Below are 21,962 nucleotides of genomic sequence, written 5' to 3'. Positions count from 1 at the left end.
CATCTGTTATCAGCCTTTTTTGTTTTTGATGGCATTGGCAGGGCAAATCAATGGATTAGTATTGCTAGGGTGGTGCGCCCCCCCCCCCAAATTATCTTTAAATTGTAGCAGCGGAGTAAAGACGTTCGTGTTGATTTGTCATTCACATCTGATGGTTTTCTTTCTGTCTGTGAATCACAGCAAGTGTTGTTTTCTTTCCCCTGTTTGCAAATCAATACATTGCTGAAGTTAATGGCAAAGGAAGTTGAATCTCGGTGAGGAGCTGCTTCTTATCTTGTATCAGTGGAAGAAGCGAGGCGTTTGCATATAAAGCAGGTTTATACTTATTCTGTTGCCCAAAATGTAGCAACTTTATCTCTAGACCAAGAAGATAAGATTCCCGTACAATTGGCATTTAGAAACCATTGCTTTGATTTTATTAGCAATACACAGTATCTAACCAAACTGAGAAATACAAGAATTCAAATGATCTTGCATTAGTCTGCAGCTTAGGAGTTGGGATCCCTCGATAGGCAATTTTGTTAACTTTTGTTATTTATTGAGGACTGTCTTATATAATGTTGGACAGATGGCCACCCAGGTTTTGTCCCTCTTGGGATTTCATTAACATAGAAACATAGAAGATTGACAGCAGAAAAAAGACCTCATGGTCCATCTACTCTGCCCTCTTATACTATTTCCTATATTTTATCTTATGATGGATACACAGTAAGTTTATCCCAGGCATGTTTAAATTCAGTTACTGTGGATTTACCAACTGTGTCTGCTGGAAGTTTGTTCCGAGCATCTACTACTCTTTCAGTAAAATAATATTTTCTCATGTTGCTTCTGATCTTTCCCCCAACTAACCTCAGATTGTGCCCTCTTGCTCTTGTGTTCACTTTCCTATTAAAAACACTTCCCTCCTGAACCTTATTTAACCCTGTAACATATTTCAATGTTTCGATCATGTCCCCCCTTTTCCTTCTGTCCTCCAGACTATACAGATTGAGTTCATTAAGTCTTTCCTGATACGTTTTATGCTTAAGACCTTTCACCATTCTTGTAGCCCGTCTTTGGACCCGCTCAACTTTATCAATATCTTTTTGTAGGTGAGGTCTCCAGAACTGAACACAGTATTCCAAATGTTATTAATATTCATGCATCAGCAGCCTTTTGGAAAAATGTGCTTTTTCCTGTTGAGACTAAACTCAAGAATGATATACAAGGGTTGACGAGTATAAGTTATAGACAGGAATAGACCAGAAAGTGACACTGTGTGTGAAGGAAGCACACAGAGGTATCAGTAGTGGGTTCTAAAACCCATTGCTACCAGTTTGCACATGCGCTTGTGCACATGTATTTTGCTTCTGTGCATGCTCAGAAGCGTCCCGGGTGGGTGGGCGGAGCCTCGTGCTGCAGCGGCTGCCGGTTCTAAGAACCGTGCTAAACTCGGAGCAACCTACCCCTAATTGAGGTCCCAGAATATTTCAACAGGAACAAAAGTGAAGTGTGTCAGTAGTCCATGGCATAAAATAAGTTGATAGGGACTTTATTGGGCCGACATACACGAGAAAGGCATCTGAGTAACTTCCCAGATCATTAGCATTACACGAGCTAATAGTATGACCCAGCTGCCAAAGAAGCAGAAGCAACACCAGGCTACGCCAACAGAATTATACTATCAAGATGAAGAGAAGTTATTATTTTTATCTATTCAGTATTGGTAAGTCTGCCTCTAGAATATTGTATTCAGTTCTGGACCCTGTATGTTAGAAAGGATATTAAACTAATGTGTCCAGCAGACAGCAACTAAGATGATAAGAAAAAATCTTATGGGAATGTTTGAAAGCACTGGGTAGAATAGAATAACAGGGTTGGAAGGGACATGTTCTATTACTATATCTCCTTTTCTATTCTTTCATAGATATATTTTACTATGAGTATATCCTCTATAACCATCGTCATGTATTTTACTATGTGTATATAGATATATACCCACTAAAACTCTCATTGTGTATTGGAATAAATAAAAAAATAAAAAAATAAAATAAACATTGGAGGTCTTCTAGTCCAACCCTCTGCTTAGCAGGAAATCCTGCACCACTTTTGACAAATCCTTGTCCAATCTCTTCTTAAAAACTTCCAGTGTTGGAGCATTCACAACTTCTGGAGGCAAGCTGTTCCACTGATTAATTGTCCTAACTGTCAGGAAATGTCTCCTTAGTTCTAAATTACTTCTCTTCTAGATTATTTTACTTAGTTAGTTAGTTAGTTTGTTTGTTGGAATTGACTTCTATGCTGCCCAATCTCGAAGGACTCAGGGCGGCTTACAATAATAGTACAAATGGAAATATAAATAGATACAGAACAATAAAAAGAAGTCGAATATAATCTAAAACTATAAATCCCCGTATTAAAAAGAAACCTATTAATTATAAAGCAGTCATAATCCCATACATACATACCGTTCATACATTATGGCCTTGTCAGTTATTAGTTCATGGCCCCCCAGGTCTGCCGGCAAAGCCAGGTCTTTGTGGCCTTATGGAAGGCCAGTGGGATGGGAGCAGTACGGACATCAGGGGGGAGTTGGCTCCATAGAGCTGGGGCAGCCACAGAGAAGGCCCTCCTCCATTGGCCCGCCAAACCTGCATTGCTTCGTCGACGGGACCTGGAGGAGGCCAAATCTGTGTGCTCTTATTGGTCTCTGGGAGGTTACTACCATGTCCAACAAGTTCCATACCCTAGAAGCAACCACAAAGACCCAACAAGCATACATTCTTTTTCCTGTCCCAGTGTTTCTCCGTACTGAAGGAGCGGGTCCAGCAGTCACATGGGTTGCTCATGTCCAATCCGGTGGAACTGAGCCTAGTATTAAAAAAGCTTGCCGGATCCGCCCCTTCCCCAGAATTCGCTCAGTTCGCATATCCTGCGGTTGTATTGTGATAGCTCGTTCAACTTTCGTTCAACATTCTAACACCTTCCCTTCGATCTTTTCCTTCAAAAATAGTAAGACTGTTTATCCTTATTTGTTTTACTTGCACTAATAGCGCCAGCCGTTTGCGGCTCGGCTTTTTTCCCTTGGAGAAGTTGCGGTTTCGTTTTCCCCCGGCGGTTTTGCCGTGTACGATCCCCGCGGCCGCTTGTGGATTCTTTTAATCCTTTGGCCTGGAGGTTCTAGTGCAAGTATTAATTGATTGCCTTATTGATTCTTTATTGCATATATATTAAAGGGCTTAAAAATACCTCCTGCGGAGTGAGACGGCTTTCTAGTCTCCTGGACTTAGTCGATCGCTTCCCCTTTAAGGCATATTCGGAGCGATTTTTCGGCGCGAAGGCCTTCGCGCCCTTTTTAAATCTAGGCCTCTCGTGTTGGCCTCCTGCCAGCCGCGTAGGCCTCAGTCCACCGCGTGGATCCCGGAGCGGGCCTTGGGGGTCCCAGGCTAAATTCTCCACCGGCTAAGCCTCCAACCAGAGTGCCTTGGTTTACTTAATTGGAAAGTTTAGGGAGGCTGGCCCCGCTGGATTTGGGGGCACGAACTCTGGGTTTGCCCAGATTGTCCTCACGTCTCAGCAGCTTCGAGGCCTCGAAGCAGGATCCATTCCTCTTGGGAAGTCCTTAAAATTCTTCTCCTTTTCTATTCAGTTATTGGCTCAGCCTTGTCTTCTGTTAATTATCAGACTATGGCTTCCTTTCCCAAGAGAGGCACAACTAAAGGTCCTAGAGAGGCCAGGCCTACAGGCGATGAGATTACTAGTATCCCCCAGGCCTCTTCCTCCTCTTCTCCTGGGGCCCGCCCCTCGACTAAGGTCACCAGGGCCGAGAAGAGAAGGGACCTAGCCCTACAAAGAATCCATGACAAATCAGCAAAACGTTTAAAAGTGCAGGCCCAAGTACTCAGTAGTCAAGACCCCCCAGAGGCTTCTAGTCTACCTCCTTCTGGGGTCCCTGTGTTATCTCTGGATGAGCCTAACCTAGACAGACCCCAACCTAACCTATGGGGCATAGGGCCAGAGGAACCAGATATTATTGAAGATTCCCTCCAGCCAGGATCCTCCCAGGCCTTTAGGGATTCTTCTGCCATTCCTGCTGATATTTCTAATTTACCTCCTGAGTTCCAATCTATTTTTGCTGTGTTGTCTAAGGCCATTGATGCCAAACTCTCTTCCATCAATGAGCTTCCCTTACCTCCTCCTCCTTCTCGTCCCTCCCGCCCCTTGGGTTCTTCCCCAGCGGTTAGGGCTCCTATTCAGGATGATTCAGATTCCTCTCAGGACGAATATGAGGATATGGAGGATGATGAGGACCCTTTCCAAGGGCTATCAGATGATGAGGAATCCCAAATAAAGGTTCCTTCTCCAATTACCATTTTCCCTTCTCAATTATTCAAATCTCTCCTCCTCAAAGCTAGGATTTCTACGGGATTAGCGGCCCAGGAGAAACAAGCCTCCACTTCCACTGATCCCCCGGAGGAGAATTTACCTTATTTCACTGAGGAACAGGAGGATAACGAGGTAATTCCTATGCCTAAATTGTTTAAAGATGCCTTACTCAAACAGTGGGATTTCCCAGCCTCTAGTCTTAATCCCTCTACTAAAGACAGGAAGTTGTACAAACTTTCCTCTTCCTATGAAGAGCTTCTATCCTTTCCCAAACCGGATGAACCTGTCAAGATCCTTCATTCGGCAGCGGCTGTGCCGGGAGAGGCGGAGGAAGTCCTCCGCCCAGAGGACAAGCGCATTGAACAAATGCTCAAAAGAGGATTCACGGCAGATTCCTGGGCCATTAAAAGTTCTGCAGCAGCCTCCTTTTTCTCCAGAGCCATGCTGCTGTGGCTTCGCCAACTTCAACAGCATATTCCTCCCGATGACTTGAGAGGTCAACAAGACTTCAACAAGGTCTTTGCAGCTGCCCAGTACGTGGCTGATGCCACCTTGCAATCTACCAGATTTTCTGCTAAGTCTATTGCAGCCTCTACAACGGCAAGGAGACTCCTATGGATTCGCCCTTGGCAAGCGGGAGTACGCCAGAAGTGGCAGTTATCCCAGGGACCCTTAAAGCGCGACCTTCTTTTCGGTGATCTTCTGGATCCACTCCTCACGGAAACCACGGATAAGAAGAAAGTTTTGGGTCCAACCACAAAAAAGGCTACCAAAACGCAGTCCTTTCGTCGCCCGGGGCGCCAGCAAGATCAAGCGGCTTCCTATCAGAGATCTCCAGGTCAGTATTCCCCCCGCTTTCGTTCCCAAAGTAGGAACTCCAGGGGTAGAGGTTTTCGCTTCCAAAGGGGAGCTTCTTCTAACAGGGCCTCAAAAAAACCTAGATGGTAATCTTTCCTCTATTCCCATAGGGGGTCGCCTAGCTCATTTCGCCTCAAATTGGCGTCTCACCTCCAAGGACCCCTGGGTCATTGACACTGTTCAAACTGGCCTTCTGTTAGAATTTATTTCTCCTCCCCCCAGACGTTTTATTTCCTGCCCTTCTCCCAGGTCCTCCTCAGATTGTAACCGTATGGAGGAGGCCATTTCTCATCTATTGTCCATCAGAGCCATTCAACCGGTTCCTTCCGGTCAGAAGGGCCTAGGTTTTTACTCCATTTTATTTATGGTTCCAAAATCCTCCGGAGGTTGGAGAGCTATTTTGGATTTAAAGAAACTAAACCTATTCATCAAATATAGGAAGTTTAAAATGCACTCCTTATCTTCTATTTTGGCCGCCATTCACTCCGGAGATTTCATGGTCTCCTTAGACCTCACTGAGGCCTACCTTCACATTCCTATAGCCAAATGCCACAGGAAGTTTTTACGTTTTTCCTTTCAAGGCAGGCATTTCCAGTATAGGGCGATGCCATTTGGCCTTTCCTCGGCCCCTCGGGTCTTTACAAAGCTCTTGGGGTCCCTGGCGGCCTATATCCGGGCGTCTCCCATTCACATTTTATGTTATCTTGATGATATTTTGATTCATGGGAACTCCCTAGAGAAAGTGAAAACAGACCTTTCTGTCACCATGTCAGTCCTTCAGGACCATGGTTTTTCCATCAACTTTGAAAAGAGTCACCTCCAACCTTCCACATCCATTTCTCACCTGGGTTCCATTATCAATTCAGAATCTTCCCAGGTTTTTCTCTCTCCCGAGAGAAAACTCAGTATAGGGGAGTTAATTTCTAACATTTTATCTAATTCTTCAGTATCCATAGTAACTCTGTCTTCCCTTTTGGGGAAGATGGTGTCATGCATAGGCATCATTCCCTGGGCTCGCCTTCATGCTAGGGAACTCCAGTGGCTCCTATTACCCTTTCAGAGATCGGGGCACAGCAACTCAAATCGGCGCATTGTCATTCCACCAAGTGTTCGCAGATCCTTCAAGTGGTGGAAGTCTCCGGCCATGGACAAAGGATCCCCGTTCAGATGCCCGGATCAATTTGTCATCACCACAGATGCCAGTCTATCGGGATGGGGCGCCCACGCCCAGGGGATGATAGCCCAGGGCACGTGGTCCCCGGAGGAAGCTTCCAGGCCAATCAATTGGCTAGAGTTAAGAGCCGTTTCCCTGGCTCTGAAGCACTTCTCTCCTCGCATTCCCAACCGGCACGTTCTCATTCTCACCGACAACATTGCCACTAAAAGCCATATCTGCAGACAGGGGGGCACGAGATCCAAAGCTCTCATGAGGGAGGCCCTCAAGTTAGGCCTTTGGGCGGAAAAACATCTTCGGTCGCTCCTAGCCGACCACATCTCGGGGAGCCTCAACGTCCAGGCGGACTGGCTATCTCGAGCAACGATAGACCCAGGAGAGTGGAACCTCCATCAGGACCTGTTCCATCAAATCAGCCTCAGATTCGGCCTACCAGTCCTGGATCTCTTCGCGACCAATGCGAACGCCCAACTCCCTCGCTTCTTTTCCAGATTTCCATCCCCGGGAGCGGAAGCAATCAATGCCCTCCGGAGTCCATGGCCTCCAGGCCTACTCTACGCATTTCCTCCAATTCCAATTCTCCCGGACGTGATTCACAAGGTTCTCACCGAGAGGGCCCGAGTAATCTTAATCGCCCCTCATTGGCCCCGCCGGCCCTGGTTCGCGGATCTCCAACAGCTGTCCGTCCAGGACCCTTGGCGACTCCCCGTTTCGGGGGATATGCTGCGGCAGGGGGCCTCATTCCATCCAGACCCGGAGTGGTTCCACCTCACCGCCTGGCTGTTATCAGGAGAGACTTAGAACTGCGTGGTCATGACCCCGATTCAGTGGAGGTCATTTTAAAGGCCAGAAGGGGTTCGACCAATCGAATCTACGACCACACGTGGTCCAAGTTTCACCAGTGGTGTCTACAGGAAGGTCTCTCCCCTCTGTGCATCCCCATACACAGAATTATTTCCTTCCTTATGCAAGGCTTCCATAAAGGACTTTCCACCAGCACCCTCCGGCGTCATCTGGCAGCCATTTCATCTGTCCTAGGGGGTCCCCGCAGACAGCCTCTCCGATCCTTCCCTGAAGTTCAGGAATTCCTCAAGGGCATAGCCAACCTCAGACCTTCCAAGGTCCACAGGTATCCATCCTGGGATTTGCCACGGGTTCTCCATTCCCTCACGCAGGCACCATACGAACCCCTAAAATCGGCGTCCCTCAGGTACCTATCCTTTAAGGTAGCATTCCTGGTGGCTATTACCTCTGCCTGACGCATTTCGGAGCTGGCTGCCCTCTCAATCAGGCAGGACCTTTGTCAATTCCATCAGGACAAGGTAGTCTTGCGACTGGACCCCACCTTCTTACCCAAGGTCAGTTCCATGTTCCACAGATCTCAGGATATTGTCCTACCTTCCTTCTGCCTCCAACGAGACCATCCCTTGGCAATTAGATGGCACACCCTGGATCTCATCAGAGCGCTGAGAATCTATATCCAACGCACAGGACCCTTTCGGAGGTCAGAAGCACTTTTCATAGCCTATCATCCCAGAGTCATGGGGGCCAAAGTGTCTTCAACAGTAATAGGCCGTTGGATCAGAGGGACTATATCTAAGGCCTATGAGTCGGCTTCCCTCTCAGTTCCAAGGAACATCACAGCGCATTCCACCAGGAGCGCAGCCACCTCGGCCGCTTGGGCGACTCAAGCCCCGTTGGAGGAGGTCTGCAAAGCAGCCACTTGGGCCTCGCCAAATTCCTTCATCAGGCACTACAAGATTGATTCTTACGCTTCAGCGGACGCTGCCTTCGGCAGAAGGGTACTCCAATCCGTTATCTCACACGATAGCAATCTAATCCCACCCTAGGGACCATCTATTGGGTATGTCCCATGTGACTGCTGGACCCGCTCCTTCAGTACGGAGAATAGGCGTTGATTGCTTACCTGAACGCCTCTTCTCGTACGGTGAGCGGGTACAGCAGTCACTTCCCGCCCTTGTATGTGTCTTCTTCACCTTTCTATAATCCTTTTTCCTCTAACAATAAGAGTTGAACACTACAGAGCTTCACAACTGAGCCTAGTCTATGGATTCGCGAATTCTGGGGAAGGGGCGGATCCGGCAAGCTTTTTTAATACTAGGCTCAGTTCCACCGGATTGGACATGAGCAACCCATGTGACTGCTGTACCCGCTCACCGTACGAGAAGAGGCGTTCAGGTAAGCAATCAACGCCTATTCTCTCTTACTAGTATCATGTATATAAACATTGTTATATCTTTGTATACTACCAATACCTACTTGACAAAACAAATAAATAAACCGTTCTTCATATGTTTTAGCCTCCAGTCCCCTAATCATCTTTGTTGCTTTTCTCTGCACTCTTTCTAGAGTTTCAACATATATTTATATGTATATTTAGCTCAGAGAAGGGAAGACTGTAGCGAGCCATGATATCCACAATAAGGCATCTTCCTTACATTTTTATTTATTTATTTATTTATTTTGTCCAATACGCAATGAGGGTTTTAGTGGATATATATCTATATACACATAGTAAAATACATGATGAAGGTTATAGAGGAGATACTCATAGTAAAATATATCTAAGAAATAATAGAAAAGAAGGTATAGTAATAGAACATATCAATGAAAGAATAGAAGAAGAGATATAGGAATAGAAGAAAGGTATAGGAGTTATAGGAGAGCAATAGGACAGGGGACGGACTCGCCCCGTACTGACCTCTTAGGAATCTGGATAGGTCAACCGTAGATAATTTAAGGGTAAAGTGTTGGGGGTTTGGGGATGACACTATGGAGTCCGGTAATGAGTTCCATGCTTCGACAACTCAGTTACTGAAGTCATATTTTTTACAGTCAGGTTTGGAGCGGTTAATATTAAGTTTAAATCTGTTGTGTGCTCTTGTGTTGTTGTGGTTGAAGCTGAAGTAGTCGCCCACAGGCAGGACGTTGCAGCATATGATCTTGTGGGCAATACTTAGATCTTGTTTAAGGCGTCTTAGTTCTAAACTTTCTAGGCCCAGGATTGAAAGTCTAGTCTCATAGGGTATTCTATTTCGAGTGGAGGACTCTAGAAAACATCTAAAGGGCTGTAGAAAACAGGACAGAATTACTCTGAGAAGTTTTTACCCACAAGCAACTAAAGCCTGCTGACACACTCGGTTGTTAAGAACTGTTTTTTGAATGCCTTGCAAATAAATTGGAAGAGATTACTCCAGAAGCAAACCTGGCCAACCCACTAAGGAGCAATTATTATTATGGCTGTTGGCTAAACAGATGAAGAAAGACAATGGCATCTACTGTATTTCACAGGCAGCCTGAAGCGTGACCTTAATTCTTCTATTACAAGAATCAGGACTTAGAAGAGCTTAAGTCTGGGAGCGTCACATCCCACGTTGAGACTTGCATGGCCAGTCCTGATATTTTGTCTCAGGATGCTTTATCAGTAGATCCCCATGCTAAAATTTCTCATGACAAACGATGGTGTAGTTTGCAGGTTTTGAAAAAAGAGTGAAAATTAGCATAAAACAAGAGCATCTTGCCCATCCCATTTGTTTATTTATTTTATTTATTTATTTATTTATTTTGTCCAATACACAATACATATTGAAGAGGATAGACATGAAGTATTATATATAAAGAAAAGATATAAAAATAGAGGAGAAGATATATGAAAGGAAGAAAAGATATCTGAGATATGAGATAAGGAGAGACAATTGGACGGGACAAAAGGCAGGCTAGTGCACTTATGTACGCCCCTTACTGACCTCTTAGGAACCTGGAGAGATCAATCGTGGATAGTCCAAGGGAGAAATGTTGGGGGTTAGGGGTTGACACTACTGAATCCGGTAATGAGTTCCACGCTTCGACAACTCGGTTGCTAAAGTCATATTTTTTACAGTCAAGCTTGGAGCGATTAATATTAAGTTTGAATTTGTTGCGTGCTCTTGTGTTGTTGCGGTTGAAGCTGAAGTAGTCATTGACAGGCAGGAGGTTGCAGCATATGATTTTGTGGGCAATACTTAGATCGTGTTTCAGGCATCGTTTAAACTGTAACAGTGAAAATGATTGTTTATTTTCATACCTTCTTGGTTTTTGAATCACCCCAGAATCTCTCTGTGCAAAGGCCTGGTTACCAACAGGCAAATGCAGGCTGAATTCTAGCAAATCAAAGAGGCTGAATTGGTGATTCAAGTAGCTTCTCAGAAATTTCCATCTTAAGAAGTGCATTTCAAAACTACAGGGGCAGAACATTGACTGAACACTGTAATAGAGCAGGGGGCTCATCTAGGGGTGGGTTCCAAAATTGTTTACTATCACTCTGTGGGTGTGGCTTAATTTTGTGAGTGTGTCTTAATTTTGTGGGAGTGGCTTGATGCTCATGTGATTGGGTGTGAGTGGTTTGGCAGTCATGTGACTTGGTGGGAGTGACCAACGTGATGTCACTCACTTCAAGAGTTGCCTGGCCTTTCCTCGCTTCAAAGGCCTTAATGAGGAACAATTTCCCTACCTATTTACTACTACTGAACATGCAAAATATACTATTTAATCCTATTTATACATGCCATGTGTGTATATTACACAGCGCACACAAAAATATACATTATCTGCTATATATACTGTATGTGCATGTATACACATACATCTGCCGCACGAATCCCAGCGACCGGTTAGGTCCCACAGAGTTGGCCTTCTCCGGGTCCTGTCGACTAAACAATGTCGTCTGGTGGGACCCAGGGGAAGAGCCTTCTCTGTGGTGGCTCCGACACTCTGGAACCAGCTCCCCCCAGAGATTAGGATTGCCCCCACCCTCCTTGCCTTTCGTAAACTCCTTAAAAACCACCTCTGCCGTCAGGCATGGGAGAATTGAAACATCTCCCCCTTGCCCATGTTGTTTTGGTGTATGATTGATTGTGTGCTTGTTTTTTATATATATTGGGGTTGCTTTTATGAATTTTTAAATCTAAAACTGTAATTAGATTGGTGAATATTAGATTTGTCACTATGTACTGTTTTTGCCATTGTTGTGAGCCGCCCCGAGTCTGCGGAGAGGGGCGGCATATAAATCCAATAAATCTAATCTAATCTATTCTAAAACTATACTTTCAATCTCACTTACTACAGTTGGAAAAAAAAACCCAGAGTTCACTTTCTGCCACACATTTAACCATAACCTTTATACATTAGAAGATTACACATGACTCTAGATGTACTTCCCTAGTTTGCATATGACTCTTAGAGCCAGGTGATGTCACTAATTGAATAAAATGTGGTGAAACTCACTTAACAATGCTCTTGCTTAGCAACCAAAATTTTGGGCTCAATTGTGGTCATAAATCAAGGATTATCTCTGCCTTCCTCTGATTACATCCCTGTGTTAAAATAGTTGAAACCAGAGTTTCACTAATTAAAAACATTTTGGAGTAAATGTGTCGTCCCTCCCCCCCACTTTGGGTAATGGCACACAAATCCATACCCACCACAACATGGACATTTAAATTGGCGTAAAAATTGTCGTGGGTGCTAAAATATATTAATAATAATTATTAATAATAATTTATTAGATTTGTATGCCGCCCCTCTCCGAAGACTCGGGGCGGCTCACAACAATAACAAAAACAATATAATAGTAATACAAATCTAATATTAAAAAAAAGTATATATAAAACCCCAACAATTAAAACCATACAACACATGCATACCAAACATAAAATATGAAAGCCTGTGGGAGGTGTCTCAGTTCCCCCATGCCTGGCAATATAGGTGGGTCTTGAGTAATTTGCGAAAGACAAGGAGGGTGGGGGCCGTTCTAATCTCTGGGGGGAGTTGATTCCAGGGGGCCAGGGCCGCCACAGAGAAGGCTCTTCCCCTGGGGCCCGCCAAATGACATTGTTTTGTCGACGGGACCCGGAGAAGGCCAACTCTGTGGGACCTAATCGGCCGCTGGGATTCATGCGGTAGAAGGCGGTTCCGGAGGTATTCAAAAAACCCTTCCCAAATATTCCTAATAGGGCAATTGATAAAGCTCATTCAGTGTTACCATTTTTATAATATGGAGAGTCCTCTAGTTACAACCATTGGTCCAGTATCCATTTGAAATTCGAACAGTGCTGAAGGAAGGGATTTACGGCTGGTTCTCAAAATTCACTAAGGTTTTCCTATATGTGGTTTTGGGTAATAAAGGAAAACATTTCGAAATACTGTCCTAGGCTTATCATTAATTTGTTTCCAGAATAATCTTAATGGAATGCTTTTCCTTTTCCTTCTAGGATTGTGGAAATATACAGTAGACGATTACAAGGCAAGTAACAAGCTTTTTCACTTCACCTAATGAAATGCATGTTTTGCCGTTCTAATAGAATGTGCCATGCAATATCAAGGGGCTATTAAAAGCATGAATGTGCTGTGAACAATTTATTGCTGGTATATCTGACTATACAAGAAGTTTCATAGTCATGGAGTTTGTTCGTTTGTTCATCCATCCATCCATCCATCCATCCATCCATCCATCCATCCATCCATTTCAGGAAGTTACTTTGGACAGCAAACAATACCAAAGAGAATAAGAAAAATGGCAATATATCTGCATGTTCATCAGTGAGAAGCATTCTAGCCTCGCTATTAGATAAGCTAACTTTCTACTTGGAAGGATTTGTAAATATACATTATCTACGGAAATATATATTTCGACTTCAGAACATGGCCAGCCCATAAATATGTTCCCCTGCATTTCAAAACCAAGCATTGCACTTCAGGTGGCACGCCCAGTTTTTGGAATCAGGGAGGAAAGTGTTTTCAGGCTGCAGCAACCAAGTCCCTATCTTCCCCTGGGAAGTTGAAGTGAATGGAAGTTAGGATCCCCGCTGCTTGGAACCACCCCAAAATGCAGAGGCTAAAAATCTCCGAAGGGTGGGGGTTGGCAGATAGGTAGGGGTAGGGCTACATTCGATATATAAGACGCGCCCAGTTTTTGACCCTCTTTTGGGGAGTAGAAAGGTGTGTCTTATACTCTGAAAATACGGTAATTATACAAGCAGAGTAAACATTGATGGAGAGACCTGAATGGAAGCCAATAACAAATCTGCTGCTCAACCTCTCACCACAAGGTGGCGCTGCATCCTCCATCACCTTTTTCTGCTTTATCCCAGGGCTCCCTGTCTCCAGATGTAGGTAGTCCTTAACTTATGACCAATCACTTAACAACTGTTTAATGTTATGATAGACCTGGAACAGATGTGTTATGGCCCATAAAGCACTTCTGGCTGTTGCGAGATGTGCCACTACCATCCACCCAATCATGTTATCACAGTTTGGCTGCATAGCAACTGGTTCACCTTTATAATTGGTTGCAGTATTTCCAACAAAAAAGTTTCCTACTTGGAGGAATGGCTTTGAGCTTATGGCTATGGATTCACTACCATGGTGTTTCGTTTATGACTGCTGCATAAAATTGAGCCTTGTGTATAGGTGCCTCAATTTAATAGTCTGTGATTGCAAATCCTGACCCAGTCACAGTGGTAAATTGAGGACCACTTGGGCCACTTCCATTTCAGAGGTCAGCACCTGCTTTTAAAAGGAGTACCATACTTTTCGGAGTATAAGACGCACTGGAATATAAGACGCATCTTAGTTTTTGGGGAGGAAAATAGGGAAAAGAATCTGCTTACCAGGTATTCATCTGGCTAGCATCCTTGAGCCTGGTCAGCTTCAGCACATTATTTTATCCCCTGGTTAGGGCTTTAAAAAACTTTATTCGGAGAAAGAGCTTGCTAGCTGGGAACATCATTAGCACCTGGAAAGAAACATTCGGAGTAAGTAGAGCAATGGGAAAAAACCCTGCAAAGACTTAGGGCTTGGAAAACATTCTTTGCAGAGAGTAACAAAGAGCTTGCAAGCCGGTAAGGGCTGGCAACATCATTAGCACCTGGTTAGGGCTGGAAAGAAACTTATTCTGAGCAAGTTAGAGCAATGGGAAAATACCCTGCAAAGACTTAGGGCTTGGACAACATTCTTTGCAGAGAGAAACAACGAAAGAACCTGCAAGGCAAGAGCTGGGAAGTTTGTTAGCACCTAGTTAAGGCTGGGGGGAAAAAAGCTACATTCACAGTATAAGACACATCCAAATTATCAGCCTCTTTTAGGAAGGATAAAGGTGCATCTTATATTCCAAACAATACAGTAAGTGTCAAAGATTTCCTTCTTCTTGGACTCTGAGAGGCTTCCTTCCATTAAGCAGATTTGTGGCACGTTCTTCGTCAGTAGACTTTGTGGGCCATGAAAATATGATTTAAAATTATGGTTTTTTAATTTTTAATGAGCTATGGCTTTAAGAAATTATCTCCTGATCAGGATATTTATTCATTTTTCTTCCCTCCCTCCCCCCCTTTTCACTGCAGTTCAGGAGCGCCTTACAAAACAAATTGCTATTGCCATCACAGAAGCCTTGCAGCCTGCTGGCGTTGGGGTGGTGATTGAAGCAACGTGAGTTGACACAAAATTTGTAATGTGTCCAAAGAGTGAGGGAGGAATTCAAGTTGGGGGTATGTGGAGAGAGAGTGAGAGTTTTCACTGTTCAATTTCTGTATGGGTAGTCCTCGACTTACAACCGTTCATTTAGTGACTGGTGGAAGCAACAACAGCACTCAAAAAAGTGACTTATGACTGGTCTTCATATAACTGTTGCAGCATCTCCCCCCCCCCCCCCCCCAGTTCTCAACTATTATATATAGTTGAGAACTATATATACCGGTAATATCTATCTATCTATCTATCTATCTATCTAACTATCTATCTATCTATCTATCTATCTATCTATCTATCTATCTATCATCATCCATCCTTCTCTCTCTCCATCTATTATCTCTCTCTCTCTTCTATATATAGTGATACATCATCTTACGAACCCCTCGTCATTCGAACTTTTTGGGGTTCAAGATTTTTTTGCCTCTTTTTTCAAACTATTTTCACCTTACGAACACGCCGCCACCGCCGTTAGGATGCCCTGCCTCCGGACTTCTGTTGCCAGGCGAAGGCTCTCCTCGTTGGGAAACCCCACCTCCAGACCTTCCGTTGCCAGCAAAGCGCCCGTTTTTGTGCTGCTGGGATTCCCCTGAGGCTCCCCGCCATGGAAAACCCCACCTCCAGACTTCTGTGTTTTTGCGATGCTGCAGGGGAATCCCAGCATTGCAAAAACGGGTGCTTCGCTGGCCACGGAAGTCCGGAGGTGGCGTTTCCCAGTGAAGGGAGCCTCAGTGAAAACACAGAAACGCAAAAACACGGAAGTCTGGAGGTAGGGTTTCCCATGGAGAGGAGCCTCAGGGGAATCCCAGCAGCGCAAAAACGGGCGCTTCGGCTTGCGCGCATCAATCGCTTTTCCATTGATTCCTATGGGAAACATTGTTTCGTCTTACAAACCTTTCACCTTACGAACCTCGTTCCGGAACCAATTAAGTTCGTAAGACAAGGTATCACTGTATATAGTTTCATCACCTCAGTGAATGCCATGGCTTAATCATCAATAAAAGTTTACATGAGAGTAGAAATATTGAGGGCTTCATTTAAAAAAAAAATAATTGGCAAGCTATTATGCTGAAACCAAGATCGAATTGTATTTCAATTGTGAAGCTAAAGCTTTCTATCCTACTTCTGCTTTTTCACTGAGCCATGGTGGCGCAGTGGTTAGAGTGTGGTACTATAAGCTGCTTCTGCTGACTGCTGGCTGTAGTTCACCAGTTCAAATCTCACCAGGCTCAAGGTTGACTCAGCCTTCCATCCTTCCGAGGTGGGTAAAATGAGGACCCAGATTGTTGGGGGCGATATGCTGACTCTGTAAACTGCTTAGAGAGGGCTGTAAAGCACCATGAAGCGGTATATAAGTCTAAGTGCTATTGCTATTGCTATTCTTGCAGCAAAAATATTCCCACTGAATTTTTTTTTCGCTGTCTTTTCCTTCTGCAGACACATGTGTATGGTGATGCGAGGGGTTCAGAAAATGAACAGTAAGACTGTAACCAGCACCATGCTTGGAGTATTCCGAGAAGACCCAAAGACACGTGAAGAATTTTTGGCACTCATCCGTAGCTAAAAACGTGCCATCCATTTTCCTTCCTGGACTGTCTTCTCTAGCATTGATGTTGAATCTTCTGCTGTTTGTGTTGCTCCTTCTCTTTTTGGAAAAGTAACAGTCACTTTAAGATTTCTGAAGTTTTACTCTGTTGGTGGTAATTTTCTTTGTTCATATGGTTCCTTGTGTCACTGGAGCATGAAGGTCCTGGAAATATTCTCTCAATCTATGTTAATGTGACTGTTTTAAGGCAAATGTCATGCAGTGGCTATGTGTTTTTTGTGTGGCCTTAGTCGGGTTGTTCTTGTCAAAGTCTGTCTGAAGTGCTCGAAGGACCTATCCCCACTAAGACAGAGAAACTCTTTGCCCTAATGTCCAGCAAATTTCTCCATCCTGTTTCCAAGGTAAAGAAAGATGGAGAAAGTCCATAGTCTAGATCAGTAATGGCGAACCTTTTTTTGCTCAGGTGCCAAAAGGGTGCGCGATAGCACACACACCCATAATGTAATGCTTTTCCTGCAGAGGAATTGCTTTGATTTGGCAAAAACTCTTGACACTGAAGAGAAAAAATAAGTCCTAGTTTGCCTGGCGCTTATTTCACTAATGGGAGAAGATACAAAACAGAATTCCTTTTGTGGTAATGGAAGCAGAACAATATACAAACTGGGTCCACCTTTCCAGGCTTGTTAGGAATTCTGGGAGTTGTAGTTTCACCTTATTTGGAAGACATCTTGAGGGAGAATGAGCTCTCCTCAAGAATCCAGGACTGATTACATTTTGATAGGATTGGAGCATTGTATTTTTCCCTTATATGAAACTGATTTGAATGATTTCTTTTAGAAAATGTGGTAAATCTTTTACCACATGATTTCTGTTCAATATAGGTTGTGAGTGACTATACTGTGGACACTACTGCCACATGGTTTATATTCTATACTGGACTATTTTCAGGACTTGCATTCAAGTAAGAACGATTTATGTTACTTCTTGAATGTCAGCCCTACATTGTTTATAACAACTTGGTGTCAATTTCAGACCAGCTCCAGCCTGGGATTCTGCATCTTTACTAAAACAAGCCTCGACAGGAACATTTTGAACAGAATCAGTTTTAAGACAAATATGGAATAAAGGATATTGGGAGACTGTGTTTAGCAACCAATTCCTTATTTGTCTTTGTCTTTGTTTTTCTATTTGTCTTTTTGCTGTTCAGAAGTGTTTTTGTAAGAATAGAATAGAATAGAATAGAATAGAATTTTATTGGCCAAGTGTGATAGGACACACAAGGAATTTGTCTTGGTGCACATGCTCTCAGTGTACATAAAATAAAATATACATTTGTCAAGAATCATGTGGTACAACACTTAATGATTGTCATAGGGGTCAAATAAGCAATGAAGAAACAATCAATATTAATAAAAATCTTAGGATACAAGCAACAAGTTATAGTCATACAGTCGTAAGTGGGAGGAAAAGGATGATAGGAATGTTAAGTTAAAACTATGTGGAGGAAAAACACAAGGATCTCTGAAAAAAACCCAGAATTTTGCTTTCCTAATCCCCCCTGGGTACTGGGTAATACGATAGACTCTGTTTGCTGGGCAGAGTTAGCAACTGCTCTCTCTTGTCCTGGGGCCCTTGGCAAGTGCCCATCATTGGGAGAGTAAATCAGACTTTTAAATCATGAAGCAGAAAGTCTGCAGAGCTCCAATGATTTCTGGTTGTTTGTGTGAAGGATCAGCCTCACCTCAGTTCTGCCCATGAAAATACCAAAATGCTCAGCCGAATTCAGGCTTACCAAATCAACATCCAGAATTCCATGTTCTTAGACTACCTTGTAATTTGCTCAGTCATAGTAGAAGAGAAGGAGATGTGCATGGCACAAATTTCCAGATGTTTTCTTCAGGCTCCCTTTGGGTTTTGGGGCATGTCATCACCCATTGCTTAGCTTGCAGGTATTTCTTTGCTGTATTAACTTACATTGTCCTGGAACGGACTTCACCATGCAATTCATAGAAACAATAGAAGATTGACGGCAGAAAAAGACCTGATGATCCATCTAGTCTGCCCTTATACTATTTCCTGTATTTTATCTTAGGATTTTATTTATTTTAAATTCAGTTACTGTGGATTTACCAACCACGTCTGCTGGAAGTTTGTTCCAAGCATCTACTACTTTTACAGTAAAATAATATTTTCTCACGTTACTTCTAATCTTTTCCCCCAACTAACCTCAGACTGTGCCCCCTTGTTCTTGTGTTCGCTTTCCTATTAAAAACACTTCTCTCCTGAACCTTTAACAGATTTAAATGTTTCGATCATGTCCCCCCTTTCCCTTCTTTCCTCCAGACTATACAGATTGAGTTCATTAAGTCTTTCCTGATACGTTTTATGCTTAAGACCTTCCACCATTTTTGTAGTCCATCTTTGGACCCATTCAATTTTATCAATATCTTTTATTTTTATTCTTAATTATATTTCTGTTGGATCCATGGCAGGATACCCAGCTTTGCAAGCATATTTATAACATGCAGAAACTCCAGCCAAAGATGCCTTTCTGACAAATGCTGGGCATTATTTCATTTCCACATTTCAGTTTTTAGGCATCTTCTAACTTACCTCTCTGCCGGTTCACTTGTTCATGGGCCATGCATGCGTGCTCATGCACAATACCCAAAAAACTGCTTCTGTGCATGCGCAGAAGCAAAAAAAGCTGTGCACGCGCATAAATGAAAAACAAGATGGCGGTGCCTATGGCGCTGCTGAGAGAGCAAATTTGGGGGCGTGGCCAGCCAGCCATCACTGCCAATTCAGCGAGCGCGGAAAATTCCCAGTACTGGTTCTATCGAACCAGCAGCAACCCACCTCTAACTATTAGAGTTCCCTAGCCATGTTGGTTAACCATGAAGGCAAAGTCTCCTGCAATTTGATACAGGATAATGAACACTGCCATACAAACCCTAAAATAGGCATGTTGCTGTAACACCACCCACATCTCCCTACTCTTCCATGATAATATAACCCCACTCATTTTCTGCTCCTAATTCCCATCACAGTGTTAAATGGAAGTTTGTTCCAAGGACGTGGTTGGTAAATCCACAGTAACTGAATTTAAACATGCCTGGGATAAACATATATCCATCCTAAGATAAAACACAGGAAATAGTATAAGGGCAGACTAGATGGACCATGAGGTCTTTTTCTGCCGTCAGTCTTCTATGTTTCTATGTATTTCAGAAATGGGCAATCTTTGCTGGCCAATAATTACATTTAACACTGTTAGGATGGGACTTAGGAGCAGAAAATGAATACCATAAATAATTTGGGGTTTTGGTCATTTTCTTCCTGTAAAATTCTCAGCAGATGGAAGATTGAGAAAGCTTCACATAGGAGTTGTGAGCACAACAGTTTCTACAAAAAACATTTTGTGGTGCCCAAAGTAGGTCAGGTTCCCTCTTGTGTAACTGGAATGTCGTGAAAAGCCGCTTACTGGAACTGATCTCAATAATTGCCTTCCGAATGGAAAACATATTAAAGAAAGTTTTATAACCACTCTAATTAGAGAAAGACGGGATCAGACCCCACTCCTACTTTAATATGTGAGATGCTCGTTTCACTCTGTCTGTTGGGCAAGGCTGCCTTGTTAGCCGGACCTGGTTGAAACTAGAGTGATGGGTTGCCTGCTTCCAATTTTGCTTGTTGGGGTTTTTTCAATTGGTGACCTTGGAAAACAAGGATGGAGGCAGTGTGGGTCAAAAACCGCACTATTGCAGATGTATCACAACCCAAACCTTGTCGATTTTGCATATGGATCGGTGCATTCACATACAAAATGGCAAGGATCTTGCAGATTTTATCGCCTCACCCCCAAATCTGTGGATACTGCTGAGATGATGGACAGATTTTTGCAGTATTGGCAAAGCCAATATTTAAGGGTTTTCTTGGGAGGTGGGCAGAATTGTCTGTTGGGATTTTGGGGGGCAAATGCAGAGATTAAAAGTGCCCCTTGCATCCTTGGGTTCTCCTAGGATCCAACCAATGTCACCGTTTTGGAGAGCGCTTTAAAAGAGCTTTAAAACAGATGCTGTAAAGCTTTCCTTCTTAACTTGCCAATTACCCCAAATCATGAAAAAGAACCCACCACCATAGACTCTGGTGAGGTCACAACATCATTAATCAAATTTCCTGTGGTCCCCAGTGACAGGAGGACATTACAGCAAAATTCCCAGGCTAAAAAGAAAAGTTGTCCATCCTCGGATTAGCAGATGCTTTGGACTCATCCGACAAAGGTTCTGTTTAATTTTCTTATGGATCAGTCACAGAGATTTGCAAAAATGTTGGCCAGATCTTGTCTTTCCTTCAAGAAGCACATCTGTATTTCCCCTCATTTTATTGTCTTTATTTATTATTTATTAGATTTCCACACCGCCCTATTCCTCAGACTCACAACAAAAGTGGATACATATCATATAGAAATCTAAAGTTAAAACATACTAAAAACCCAATTTCTTAAAAAAAAATCACTCACATTCAACCAATCCAATCTATATATTCATTCTGGGAGATTCAAAGCAACTTTTTGGCTTAATTATTATTAATTATTATTATTATTATTATTAATTGAAGTTTTGAGCCTAAATATCTGATTTGTACACTACGTCCCTCTAGGTTATTTTACAAATTGCACTGTAATGTCTCAAAAGCCAAAATTGCACTGCGAGAGTTGGGAGAACCCAGTGACTTGATCAGTCTGGAAAATTCACCTGTGCTTGAAACGGGAAGAGGAAATAGCAACATCCAGCCAATCCCTCTCTCTCTCTCTCTCTCTCCCTTTCTCGTTTCTTATCATGCAATGCTTCCAACATACCTCTTACCTGGTACCTGGATGCATCCTTAATAGCGCCGCTTCCTCTATTGCCTAGTTTGAAAGTGGGTGAGTGAAGCAAAGAAGTCGATTTCCATTCCTTTCCCTGGAAGAAAGGAAATTCCAAGTGGCTTGTTCTCTTCGTGGCCTTAATGTATTGAGATCCTTTGGCTCAGTGAATCCTATTTATAATTTTTGTGAACTCTCTCTCCTTACTGCCTTTATACTACTACACTTATGTATGTTCATGTCAGTATGTGTTATCCAAATATGTATGTGTACGTGTATGTAAATCATATGCAATTTGCTGTTGTCTCTCCCTCCAAATTCTGGCCTATTTATAGTATTAAAATGCAGTGTTGATCACTTTTGGAGATAGTCCTCTGTGTCATTTGTGAATGCAGTGCTCTTTTTTAACTTGCTGAATGCTGTGGCGCATGGGTTTTATGGCCAGGCTGGAGTGGTGGTGCCCTATGGTTGTATGGGTCAGCAGAAGGAGAGAAAGCAACAGGGGAGGGTGAAGGGGTGCTTGCTGGGTTTGGTTGTTTTCTTGCAGATGTTTGGGTACCTAAACTAGGTAACATCATCAGTGCTAGTAAGAAAGGGGTTTTGCTCACAGTTTATGTTATAGTGGCTTGACC

At 43.3% G+C, this 21,962-nt stretch overlaps 1 protein-coding gene across 2 annotated transcripts in view; it reads left to right on the top strand.

Annotated features, from left to right (window-relative positions):
- GCH1 (GTP cyclohydrolase 1) overlaps positions 1 to 21,692 on the top strand; it is a 56,342-nt gene extending 34,650 nt beyond the window's left edge. The window contains exons 4-7 of one of the 2 annotated variants that reach the window (XR_011558927.1): positions 12,667 to 12,698; positions 14,794 to 14,878; positions 16,355 to 19,547; positions 19,759 to 21,692. Coding sequence is in view for 1 of the 2 variants with exons in the window: in XM_070749581.1 (XP_070605682.1) it covers positions 12,667 to 12,698; positions 14,794 to 14,878; positions 16,355 to 16,481 (244 nt within the window). In the remaining variant the exon portion in view is untranslated. Of the gene's footprint in view, positions 1 to 12,666; positions 12,699 to 14,793; positions 14,879 to 16,354 lie in introns of both variants that reach the window. The other variant, XM_070749581.1, reaches the window with a different exon arrangement.
- The last annotated feature ends 270 nt before the right edge of the window (positions 21,693 to 21,962 follow it).

Source organism: Erythrolamprus reginae, chromosome 1 (assembly GCF_031021105.1).
Source record: "Erythrolamprus reginae isolate rEryReg1 chromosome 1, rEryReg1.hap1, whole genome shotgun sequence".
In the NCBI taxonomy this organism is placed as follows: domain Eukaryota; kingdom Metazoa; phylum Chordata; class Lepidosauria; order Squamata; family Dipsadidae; genus Erythrolamprus; species Erythrolamprus reginae.
Note: the sequence above shows the minus strand (reverse complement) of the source record. Positions and strands in the feature narration are given on the sequence as shown.